The sequence below is a fragment of the Puccinia triticina genome, chromosome 7A, assembly GCF_026914185.1.
Source record: "Puccinia triticina chromosome 7A, complete sequence".
Classification (NCBI taxonomy): Eukaryota; Fungi; Basidiomycota; class Pucciniomycetes; order Pucciniales; family Pucciniaceae; genus Puccinia; species Puccinia triticina.
In genome coordinates this window covers 5,773,022-5,785,256 of record NC_070564.1, presented here as the reverse complement: position 1 = coordinate 5,785,256, position 12,235 = coordinate 5,773,022, and the positions used below count along the sequence as shown (strand labels likewise).

At 45.9% G+C, this 12,235-nt stretch overlaps 2 protein-coding genes across 2 annotated transcripts; one reads left to right on the top strand and one right to left on the bottom strand.

Annotated features, from left to right (window-relative positions):
• Positions 1–1,567: 1,567 nt before the first annotated feature.
• On the top strand, positions 1,568–1,848 carry PtA15_7A628 (uncharacterized protein; the record flags this gene model as incomplete). The annotated part of the gene is made up of 2 exons (XM_053171254.1): positions 1,568–1,632; positions 1,707–1,848. 2 exons carry the CDS (start codon positions 1,568–1,570, stop codon positions 1,846–1,848), a joined length of 207 nt encoding a protein of 68 aa, XP_053022454.1.
• Positions 1,849–5,562: 3,714 nt separating this feature from the next.
• Positions 5,563–9,226, bottom strand: PtA15_7A627 (uncharacterized protein; the record flags this gene model as incomplete). Its single annotated transcript, XM_053171253.1, has 9 exons — positions 5,563–5,603; positions 5,690–5,804; positions 5,887–6,138; positions 6,220–6,445; positions 6,539–7,641; positions 7,723–7,831; positions 7,904–7,980; positions 8,056–9,023; positions 9,109–9,226. The coding sequence occupies 9 exons, from the start codon at positions 9,224–9,226 to the stop codon at positions 5,563–5,565; spliced, it is 3,009 nt and encodes a 1,002-aa protein (XP_053022453.1).
• Positions 9,227–12,235: the final 3,009 nt, after the last annotated feature.

Here is a 12,235-nt window from a genome sequence, read left to right as displayed (position 1 = left end):
GTGTAGCTGAAATATGCCAGGTTAACAATAACCAAATCCTAGTTTCATGATTGTTATCTGTTGTTATTCCTGATAACAAATACAATAACTGTCAGTTTATCTCTGCAATTAATGATAAAATTACTTTCAGTGTATTGATATTTTTGGTAGTAAAGTTGGTTTTGTGTTACAAAAAAAATAAATCTGGGACATGATGTTTTGAGAATCATTTTCTAGAGGCTAAAAACCATGAAATAACAGATACTGTAGTGCAGAAGATTTTTATCCTAACTCTGATACACTAACTTTCAGGGAAATGTTGGTTATCTAAAAGAAATACACTACCTGTTAGTGTATTTTGAGTGTATTCTGGATAACAATACCCAAGATCTTCAATGAGAAACTTTAGATACACTAACTGTTAGTGTATTGGGCTATAATTGGGGATAACAATACCCCAATTGTCTCGCCAAATAACCACAGATACACTAACGGATATTGGCCCGTAGCGTAGCGTAGCGTAGTGGCCCATCGTTGGACGGAGGCTTGCTTCGCGAGTTCAGCCTACCCCCCGGGGGCCCGGAGTCTTGAGGGACTTTGCTAAGTTCGCCGCCGTGTACGGAGGTCCCCCCCTCCCTTCAAGAGGCTTACCCCATGGGCGCACTTTCAAGCAATTTGTCCAAATGCCGTTCAAAGTGAAGGAATATGTTTGAAAAAACTTTGAAATGGGGCTACTTGGTGGGATTTTGAATATTCTTCAAATTTTATCCCATGATTTGGGAAATAATTTGAGGAATCATCAAGTGTTGGCTTGATCCGGCAAATATCCGGACTATCTGTGAGCTTTGCCAAATCAACTCTGGTCAAACTCTTGTTTGAGTGCGCTTTGAATAACATTTGATTGTTTTCCGGAGGGTTTTTGATGTCAATTCAAATTAATTTCTACTTTTATCCTCAGGCAGCGATATTGGAAAGCAAATCAAGCAATATTCAAACACAAATTGGACAACGCCAACATTGCCTATCTCACTCCAGACATTGCCTCACTTTACCCCAAAATGACGAACTCAGCCTCCCAGCCACCTCCAACCACCCCATTCCCCTGTTAACCAATGTGAAGAACGCAAAAATCTTGATCAAGGGTCTCGCCAGATACCCTACCCTCTCAATCAGCTTGATCAATTTCAAATCCTTGTATCTGAACATCAGGTTCCCCGGTCGTGTTGACTCTGCTTGCTTGGTAAATTCTCTAATCTCTCTAAGCTCTGATTCCTTGCAGCAAACTATAGCAACCACTGTCAAAGCGGGCATCCTTACTCTGTTGGTCTCCGGTATTGGTGGTGATGGACATATTGACAATAGTAAGAATTTAGGTCTGGTCAGCCGCGCGTAAAAGTGTACCATTGTCCTCCATCCTCTCCCAAGGAATGCTGAGATTGATATCAAAACTAAAAATCTAGACACTGGCCTGATTGGCTACTTTCTTCTCTCTCCCCTCCGCGCTTGGCAACATATTCACACACCAACACATACCCCCCCTCCTTCCCTGACGTGTGGTGCGGTGAGATGATTGATGGACAGGGATTCAATGGCAGCGCTTATTGTTCTGCGGAATGTGAATATCACCAATGCATGCCAGACTCAGCTTGGAAGGTCAGTCCAAGAAAATACCCCACTTGAAAATGCTGTATACTAACCCTTAAATCGGGGGTTTGTCATTGATCCAGGTTATCAACTTCCAAGTTATGGATGCACAACCACGGTTTTGTCGGCCAAGACAAGTCTGTTGAATTCACTGAACCTACAAGCGTCTGCAAGACTAGCAATTGGCTGTGCTGTTACCACTGGATCTGGGCGGGCGGTTATTAGTGGCCAAGCAATACCTCAAGAACCAGCCACAGAATCAGGAAGGCAAGGCAGAGGAGGAGGAGGGACATTAATGAGCCCATTCAAAATGACCACCCCACTGACCCTCATGCAACCAAATTCATGTTTTTCTCCTAAAGAACACCAGAACACTGAGCAAATTCCATGCAGCTTTTTTCAATACCTGTGACCCCCCCCCCCCCCCCCCTGTTCCTTCCATCCAAATTTTTCTTGCTAGCTTGCTACACACCCTACCTCATATGTATACATGTCCTGTTATGATACATGTTACCCAATTTTGAGATATGCAATGATATTACAATAGTGCCCCTTGTGGGGCTCTGAGCCATTTGAACGCTGGCAAGCAGAACAATGAAATTGCTGACGGGGGTGGGTTGGGTACGAGGGATCAATTGCCCAAACTTAACACAAGCACCCTCCTTGGGGGAGCTTAGCGACCTCCAAAGGAGGGACTTGCCTCTAAAGTTGCATGTCTCGCCCTGCAGGATCAAGACAAATGGCAGGGAGGACCCTACGCTCCCCCATTTTCCCCAATATCACCCTCCAGACTTCCAATTCTCTCCTTGCCTTTGGCACCATTATAATCACCAGGATCATAGCTAATTTTCTCCCATTTCAAAATCCATTTTATCCCTCCCCTCTGGCAAGAAACAACTTGTAAATTTCTTTCCGTGAAGGATTTCTGTAACAAATCCGCCGCGTTTTAGGCCGGATATTTTGGGACAAAGAAACGGTCATAAGCACATACTTTGCTTGCGCATACTCTCCCTCCAGTATCATGATTGTTGCACAATTTTTACAAGTACTGACAGAAATACCCCTTTCATTGACACAAACACACAAGTCCTTGAACCCCTCCCTCAATCATCACCAAGCAGATCATACATCTCCGGAATCCTAGACTTGCCAAATCCGGTGCCAGCCAGAAGAAATGTACTTTTGCCTTGGGCAAGGCTTGCGACTGTCACTACTTGAAGTGGCTTCGCATCTTGACCATCGTAAAACTTCTTAGCCTCACTGGCGATTTTGTTCTTCAGCGCATTTTCTTTCTGCCCAAGAAGTTTCTTCAGAACGGTCACGCCGCCGGTTGATTTTTGCAGGCTTGATTTTGGCGGGGACTTCTTGGGTCTAATCATTTTGTCGGTGTCTTGCTCTATGTGGGTTTTCAGGTCTTGTTACACTTTTCTTGCCAGATAAATAATGTGTGTCTCAAGTCTTCATCGAGTAAGGACCATCCCCGATCATCCCATGCACTTTGTACTGTAAGAGCGGCAAGCCGATCAATTTTTTTTATTGGGGAACAGATACTATAGGATACTATCTGATACTATGCATGTATAATAAAACCCGTGAGATGCTACATGATCTGAGAGCTCAGAAAATTTCAAATTTTGTGAGTTTGAAAATTCCTGAAACACCACTTCAGTAGAAGTGGATTGGAGCAGTAATTATGGGGGAGAATAGGGTCAAAAAAATGTGGAATGAAAGGTGAGATGGTAGGCTACAAGTATGTCTACTCAGTTTTTCTTTGAACCATAAACTACATTTTTCAAATCATTTTCAAAAGAAATATGCTTTTTTTTACAAGAAATTCTCAAGTCTGTAGGGCCAATGGTGCGACATTGGAGGTAATCCTCTCCTTCAGAGACGCTTCGCACCTCCTCAGAGAGGCTTTGTTAAGCTTGTCAATTGCCCGGGTCTGCTTCCCAGGCATATTGATTTCATTTCAAACGTTACTCTCCAAGGTACATTTGAATTTCAATCAAGTTTGCTTTGATTAAAATTCCAGGGTATCCCAAAGGCAATATTCAGGCCCCGTTTGGAGCCGATATAAGTATAGGTGATATAATCATTGGTTAATTCAATGAAAACTACAAAATTCAACATAAAGCCTCCAAATATTTTTTCTAGGCAACCTACAATACTGGTCCCTTCAATTATGAAGCCAGATTCAACTGATTCAGCCATATTCAGTACTGTAGTACCATTATATTGCTTTTGACCAAAACAAAGCAATATAATGGTATTATGGTGCTGAAGATGGCTGAATTAGTTAAATCTGACTTCATAGTTGATGAGACCAGTACTGTAGGTTTCCAACAAAAAAAATGGATTCTTTATGTTGAGTTTTGTATTTTTTATTGAATTTACAAATGATTATATCACCTATATATTGGCTCCAAACGGGGCCTCAATTATGTATAATTCAAATCGGAGTTTGAATTATATTCGAAGGCTATTCAATTATTATTTGAAGATACTTTGTGTTGTATTCGAAGTCTCCACCCGAACAATATTCGATGTCACGGGCACTTCGAATTATATCCGAAGGGCCTTTGAAAGGACTTCGAAACCTCAGTTCGAACTCACTTGGTCAACTAGTTTGACAAAGTTGGCGACGTCCCCTCTTGCTGGCGGGGAGTTCGAACATCTTTTGATTGAACTTCGGAAGGCTTTCAATCTTTTGCGTCCGTGGTGTAGTTAGGCAGACGTTAGCCCAGGCTGCACCCGGGCCCTTCGAAGCGAGGGACTGGCGTTAAGTTAGCAAACAGATACAACATGATGGTAAATATCACATTGATTTTTTTTTCTTCCTTTTCTGGGCCATCGAAATGTGGATTGGATCGGTGACCCAATCCACGTATCCGAATATATCTGGATCGTATTGGTTGGCAGATCCGGTACAGATACAATGTATTGGACGCAAAACCAATCCAATAGTGATAAATACCAACACATGTATCGGATTGGTGGGTGAACTGCTTAGCTCTGCTCGCTTAGATTTGAAGAACGAGGTACGTAAATTTATTTATTTACTCCAAATGAACCCGATTATTCACACTGCACAAAGCTCTACGGAAAGACAAGGGTCGACCCAACAGCCTCCATTTACAAGTGATGAATTGCAACAAAACATGGGATGAAAATATGGTGACTAAGAGTGTGAGAACCGTTTGACAGTCACCTGACCAAAGAAATACACAACCATGATCCGACTCCGAAGAATGGGTCAGGGTGTCGGGACAAGGCAACTTCTAATACGAGATCTGATTAATCTTCGCTTGACTCTGAATCTCCTGAAGCCGTTAAGAGGATGATGATCTCGGAGAAGCCGAGATGATCGTACGGTTCGGAACTGTCTAAAAGAGTGCGGAGGTCGGTAATAAATAAACTGACTCGGAGATAAATGGCCCGAAGGCCCAAATGGTCATTGTTAAATTGAAAATTGAAGTGTTGATTGGAACGGTCGGTGTTTGTTGTGGCTCTCTGCAGGCGCTGGGTTTTATAGGGACGCAGTCGACCGGGCGACCTGTGGTTGACGAGGGGGTAGCCCAGAGTACCCCTCTTCGGATCTGATGGAGGGGGCTTCACCACAAACTCAAACAAACTAGTGGCAGCAAGTAGCTCAGTCAGGGCCCATGTTGAGAATCTCATTATCCATCATCATTCTCACGAGGAGATTGACTCTACGACCAGGGGAATCCTGTCTCTATGTATCTACTAATTACAATATGTATAAAAAAGGGACAAAACAAAGGGAGGTCGGGCACGATTTTTAAGCTTCTAGTAGAAAAGAGAATGCAATTTGAATTTAATTCACTTTCTAATGATGATGGAGATGAAAATGATGATGAAGACATATTTATCACATGAGATTCCAACGTAGTTTGATCCAGTCAGCTGGCCGATCGTCTTTTATTCCGTTTTTTCTTTATCTGAGGATTCAATTTCAAGAGCTAAAGGAAGAACGAAATTTGTTAATTAATCAAGCGACATTGTTATCGAAGGGCAGGAGCAGAACGAAACGAAACCAAAAACCCACAAAAGAAAGTGTTACTGATAAATTTGAGCACTTCATCCATCACGATCACGGGTATACTGATCCAAAAGACCGCTTTCCACTCTGCGACATTCAAGGGAGTGATAACAAACAATTTCTGGAAGTGATAACAAAAGAAATTGTAAGATAACGACTGGTGAAAAGATCAAAGCAAACGTTCTGAGAAGGAAAAGACTGACGGCGAGCCATGGAACGTATAAGATCATGAAGTGTAATCCCATGCTCAAGGAGATCGCCCCACAGAGGTACAAGTTCGTCCACAACGGTAAGGTGAACAAACTTTCATTCTCCGACAACGAGTTCATCGCGTTGAACATCTCGATAAGTACCAAAACAGATAGCGACATCGTTGTCGCCTTCTTCTGGAACTCGGCTCCGATCATATCGCAACCCATCAAGGCCCCATTGGTAGCGCATTGACCGAAGTTGGTCTGAAAAAGCAGTCAAATTGAGTCATGTCAGATACCTTCTCCTAACAGGGCGCTTGTAATATGAGTGACAGAGTCATCTACCAATCGATTGAATGTGATTTGTGGGCCTGCTTCGTAGTACATGAACCACCATGCGTAAGCCCCAACAGTAGCACAACCGACGTACATTCCAATGACACAGTAACGGAAGAATAGCCAGGCTCCGACCAAGGGTTCTTTGCTGCTTCTGGGAGGTCTGGACATGATCAAATGGTCTTTAGGGTTGAAACCGAGGGCGAGGGCAGGCAAGGAGTCTGTCACAAGATTCCTAGAATAAATAAATAAGTAAATAAATAAATCAAGAAACGGTGGTTGAGCAGAATGATCTGATGGTAGCAAGTAAGAAAAAATATGTGCTTACACCCATAACAGTTGGACCGGGATCAACGCTTCAGGCATTCCGACGAGGACAGTCAAGAAGATGGAAACAACCTCGCCGATATTGGAACTGATCAGGTAACGAATGAACTGTTTAGTGTTTTCGTAAATCCCACGGCCTTCTTCGACGGCCTTTTCGATTGTTGCAAAGTTGTCGTCGGCGAGGACCATGTCGGCAGCCAATTTGGCTACATCCGTTCCACTTCCCATCGCGATTCCGATCGAGGCTTTCTTCAAGGCCGGCGCATCGTTAACACCGTCGCCAGTCATAGCGACAATCAATCCGGTTGATTGCAGGAGGTCAACGATCTTCTGCTTGTGGGATGGCTCGACTCGGGAGAACAAGCCAGCACGTAAGACCGCTTGAAGTTTCTCGTTTTCCGAGAGGGCATCGAATTCTCTTCCGGTGTAACTCTGTAGGGCTAGATCCTCTGTGGCATCGAAGACGCCGATCTGCCGGCAGATCGTCTCGGCAGTCGACTTGTTGTCACCGGTGATCACAATCACCTTGATTCCCGCCGAACGACATTTGGCGATCGCCTCCTTGACTTCGGGGCGGGGTGGATCCAACATTCCGGTAAGACCAACGAAGGTCATGTTTTGTTCAAACTTGACGTAATCAGCAGATGAGCTTGACTTGTAGTGTTCCACATTGTCATCCACGTCCTCAATAACTGCGGTGGCCAACACTCGAAGGCCTTCCTCTGCATATGTTTTTACTTTCTCTTCTAAGCCCTTGCGCGTTTGGGGATCAAGACTGACCCGCTCGCCAGTGTTCCCACCTTGGCTGACATGTGTACATCGAGCTAAAACAGATTCGGGGGCTCCTTTGACAAACAGAGAGGTCCGTCCAGTTTGAGTATCCGTGACTAGCACAGACATTGACTTTCGATCCCGGTTAAATTCAAGCACTAATTTTCGCTCGTATCTAGCCTCGATGTGGTCGTTCACAGCTCTTACTCGAGACTCGGAAGCGAATTGAGAGAGTTTGGCATTGAACGTTCGATCGGAAGTTTGTAACTTTTCCACCAAGACTTTCAATGCTGCTTCAGTTGGTTCCCCAATGTTGGTGTAAGTGCGCGTAGACTTTTATCGAAAGGAAAAAGAAACCAAGCAAACCCATCAGTTTGAATTCTAAGGAGGGGTTTAAAACAAGACACTACTGACCTCGTTCACAACTACTTGTGCCTCATTGCACAATGCGCATATCCGGGCTAGCATCTCAATCGCAGACGATTCGGCAGCAGGCTCCACTAATTGGCGACCGGCGGCATCTCTGTAAGGAAGAGTGCGAGCACCAGTCAGTTTGAGTAAAACATTTGGTCGACGCGTAGATGTGATTGCTCACAAGACATGGCCTTCGGGTGCATATGTTGTACCTTTGACATCAAACTCGGTTATTTGTGAACCTTCGACAACCAAAAACTGAACGTAGTCAACAAAATCAAATATGAATGTTAGTTGAATCAAAGGGCATATAGCAACAGGATGGACACGCACTTTAGATACCGACATTTGGTTGGTGGTCAGAGTTCCAGTTTTGTCGGAGCAGATCACATTTGTACAGCCCAGAGTTTCGACACTTGGTAGAGAGCGGACAATCGCATTCATCTTAGCCATTTTTGTCGTGCCTAAGGCAAGACAGAGTGTAATGACCACCGGGAGCCCCTCGGGGATGGCAGCGACGGCTAAAGCAACAGCGATCTTGAAGTAGTAGATTGCACCTTTTAGCCAACCATGATGATTGGGATCATTGAAGTGGCGGATGTTGATAACCCAGACGAGGATACAGATCACAGTGATCACCTTGGCCAAGACGTCACTGAAATCGTCGACTTTTTGCTTCAGTGGAGTCTTTTGAGATATCTGACTGGTGATCGATTCATGGATATCACCAATTGCGGTCCGACTACCGGTGGCGACCACGACAGCCTGAGCTTTCCCGCTGACGATGGTAGTCCCACTAAATAGGACGTTGACCATATCTTGCTTAACGGCACCGGGCAGGTTGACGGTCTCGGTTGACTTTGTAACACTGTGAGATTCACCGGTGAGGACGGCTTGATCGACGGTAAAGGAGGCCGAGGAGATCGAGATCACTCGGGCATCGGCAGGCACTTTGTCACCAACAGAGACGGTGATGACGTCTCCGGGCACTAAATCTGAAGCATGAACCTTGAACGTTTTCCCGAATCGAGTGACCGTTGCCTCATCAGGTGCGTAATCCATCAAGGCTTCGATTGCTTTCTCGGCATTGGTCTCTTGTATCACTCCGACGGTCGCGTTGGCTATCAAGATCAACAAGATCACCAATGGCTCGACGAATGCGGTTGCCTTGTCCTCCGATTCCTCTAAAATTGCCAATGCAAACGAGACTATGGCAGATATCAAAAGGATGATGACAAGCTGGTCCTTGAATTGCTCGAGGATCATGGCAAAGAGAGAAGTTCCATCCTCCTGGGGTAGGACTGCAAATGAAAACAACAACGGGTCAATAACGGCCTGAAGGGGGACAGGATCCGTTTGAAGAGAGATCGAGGGAGAGACACTTACCATTTTTACCCCATTGTTTCTCTGAGTTTTTGACCTGGACCGAGGATAGGCCATGGTTTGGCTTGAGATGAAATTCGTCCAAAACCTCTTGGACTGAGGCAGCGTGGGCGTCTTCCATACTTTCGGAACAGCAAAGGCGAAGGCTAGGAGAGGGTGCTTGATGATTGTTGGCTGGAGTCTTCCCGAGTTCCACACGAGTCGGGTGGATGGCCTGGGTGGTCGGTCTGCTTATGACGGGGCCAGGTGCTACTGGGCTACCGAGTCACGGTTCCCACTGCTGCCACGTGGCACCCCGCCGCAACGAAGGGGCCAACCGGAGCTTTGGATATGCAATTCACTCCTGGCCGCACCACAACGGCCATCGTCACCAAGCATCCCTACACGGCGGGGGTGCTTCCTGGCCCGCGGGTTTGTGGAGACGACGGGATCGCCGGCTCTGTGAAACCCACGTGGATTTCACTGCTCCCCCCGTCGGTACCACCCTCCCGGGGAAGATGGGTGGACACGACTGGCTTTCCCGTCGTCTCCACCCGCCCGGGATTTCCTCGTCATTCCGATGGGGAAAATGACGACGATTCCACGGCTGCCTCTGGGATCCCGGTGGAAACTGTCCCCGTGAGTTCCTCGTCGTTCCCAACGACGAGGAACCCACGGATGCCCTTGCATTGCCGGTGTTCGGGTTATTTCAGTGATATCGGCCGTGGCTCGTGTGCGTTTTGAGGACACTCAACGGCTCCCAAGGGAAGCAACAACTTATCCAGGTACGACCGATCACTACATACGCGAACCCTAACTTGACACAAGTCCCCCCTGGTGGGAGGCTCGCTGTGGCTGGCCGCGAAGCGGCCCCTCCCGCAGGGAGGGACTTGTGCGCAAAGTCAAAAATTTGGCTGAGAAAGAAATCATGAATGACTGGAGGAAAAATACTTAGCATCACCCAGCCCCCCCCCCCCCCCCTCAGCTCCTGCGGACCTGTCCCAGATCCAAAATATACTTCAGAACCTCAGCTTTCAAATGGTGCTGGTCTCATCTCCTCAATCCCAACCGTTTTCCTTATACTAATCTTTTAAAAATAAGAAAACACAAAGAAATGTAAACCAAGGAATCACAACCATCATGCCTTGTGGATATTGGATTCACAAGCCTGCAGATATCTGCAGATCCTACACATGTAGCCACTCAATTGTTGAAGATAGGATATTCAATTGTGCATATTATCAGAAAATCCAAAATTGGATCTTCAGAGCAATGGTCCTTCAGGATTCCTTTGACCTTCAAAACAGGTTCATTCAATCAGTTTTGGTGTTTATGCATCAAAAACTTGGGTGTGGGTGCGCATCAGTACTGCCAAGAGAACTGTCTACTCAGATTTCTCTGTACATGTGTTGTTGATTTTTAAATTCTGTTTTTGTGTTTTTAGGGTTGAAAATCCTTCCCTTGTCTGCCAGCTTTCAGACATTATGCATAAGCCTCTCCTACATAGAGCCCTCTGGGCGGGGTCCCCCGGACCCTCTGTTTGAGAGGCTTGGTTAAGCTAGCGCAAACCATGACTTGAGCCGATTGAGCAAGTTTCTATCACCAATCAAGAAAACCAACTAGCTAGATGTTTCCATCCAAGATGTGCTGGCTGCTGTTGGAATCTAATCCGGAGGTGATGAATGCCTGGTCATCTGGTCAGTAATCCATGTTCTTCCTCAAATCATGTAACATGATCACATTGGAAGACCTCTGACATTTGACAACAATTGTATTCATCTCTAGGCCTGTTGACCGATAAGGTGAGCTTCACAGACATGTAAGGACTTGACACCAAACTTATTGTGATGGTCCCTAAGCCGGTCTATGCGGTCCTTATGCTCTTCCCGATCTCAAAGTAGTACAAAGTGGTGCGGGCAGCTGAGCATGCACAGATTGTTGAACAGGCCGGCGGGACGGTCAAATTGGACAAGTGACTGATCTTTATCAAGTTGAGTGCTCAACAAGTTGGAAAATTGCTGTTTGTTTCTTTATGTACATACCACTCATCCTGTTGGGATGGTTGTGAAGGCAAACAATCAGTAATGCCTGTGGTACGATTGGCCTCCTCCATGCGTTGGCCAACAACCCTGAGATCCCAATCAGTCAGTTTCCCACATCTGCTCCATCATTGACTTGCTGACTCAATCATACCAAGGCGTTTATTTTTTCCGGGTCTTGTCCCCAGATGGTTCATTTTTGATGAGGGTCCATTGACCAAGTTCCTGGAACAGTGTTGGTCTAAGAGTCCCTCTGAGTGCGCACAGCTGCTGGAGGATGACTGCTGATTCCATTGGTTTATTTATTTCTGCGGCCGGCATCCAAGGTGTGTCATTGATGTTCTCCCTCTCTCTTGTTCTGTTTACGCATCTCTTTCCCCTTGGTTGATGAGTTCTTTGCCTTGGTGTTTTTGTTTTCCTCTTGTTGATCATGTGCTCTCCTTCATCATCCCAGGTCCAAGGATGGCAACACGCTAGAGTGATTAAGTGAAATTTAGTGATTGAGTGGAATTTGTTTTGGACTCTGAAAGTTTGTTAATCAATGAAGACGCGCAAAACATCAAAGACTCACCCATGCCGTCAGCTCTGCCTGGAAAACCCTGATTGTCAAGGGCCAGGACCAGCCCACTGCTCTCGCTCAGCTCTGGCTCTTTAGGTCTTGTAAGGATGTCCTGGCTAGCACTATGAAACTCTTGACTTGGCAATGTTGGTGAGCAGAGCCTAGGAGGTCCCCAAGGACAAAGACAAAGGCGTTGCTGCAGACACCTTAATCTGATTCCGCTGTTTCTCATTTCTCTCCGTTTTCTCCCATTTATTTCTTGTTTCTCTTTTTTTTCTCTAAACATCAATCTCTCATTTTTTATGTTTTTACAAAGGCCACTTGAGATGCGATGCAGCGTGTGGTACTCTGGTGGTACCACATTCTGCAATATTACCCGCGGTTTTAATCCGATCTGCCCCCCCCCGGGTTACCTAACTGAAACACAGGACCACTGTTGGTGGTCCCCATGGAAAGCTGAGGCACGTGGTGTAAACTTCATCAGCTCAGGATGGCGTCTTGTGGGCTCAACCCGCCCAGCTTGGAGGTTTGTGCAGAGATGGCACTTTTGTAC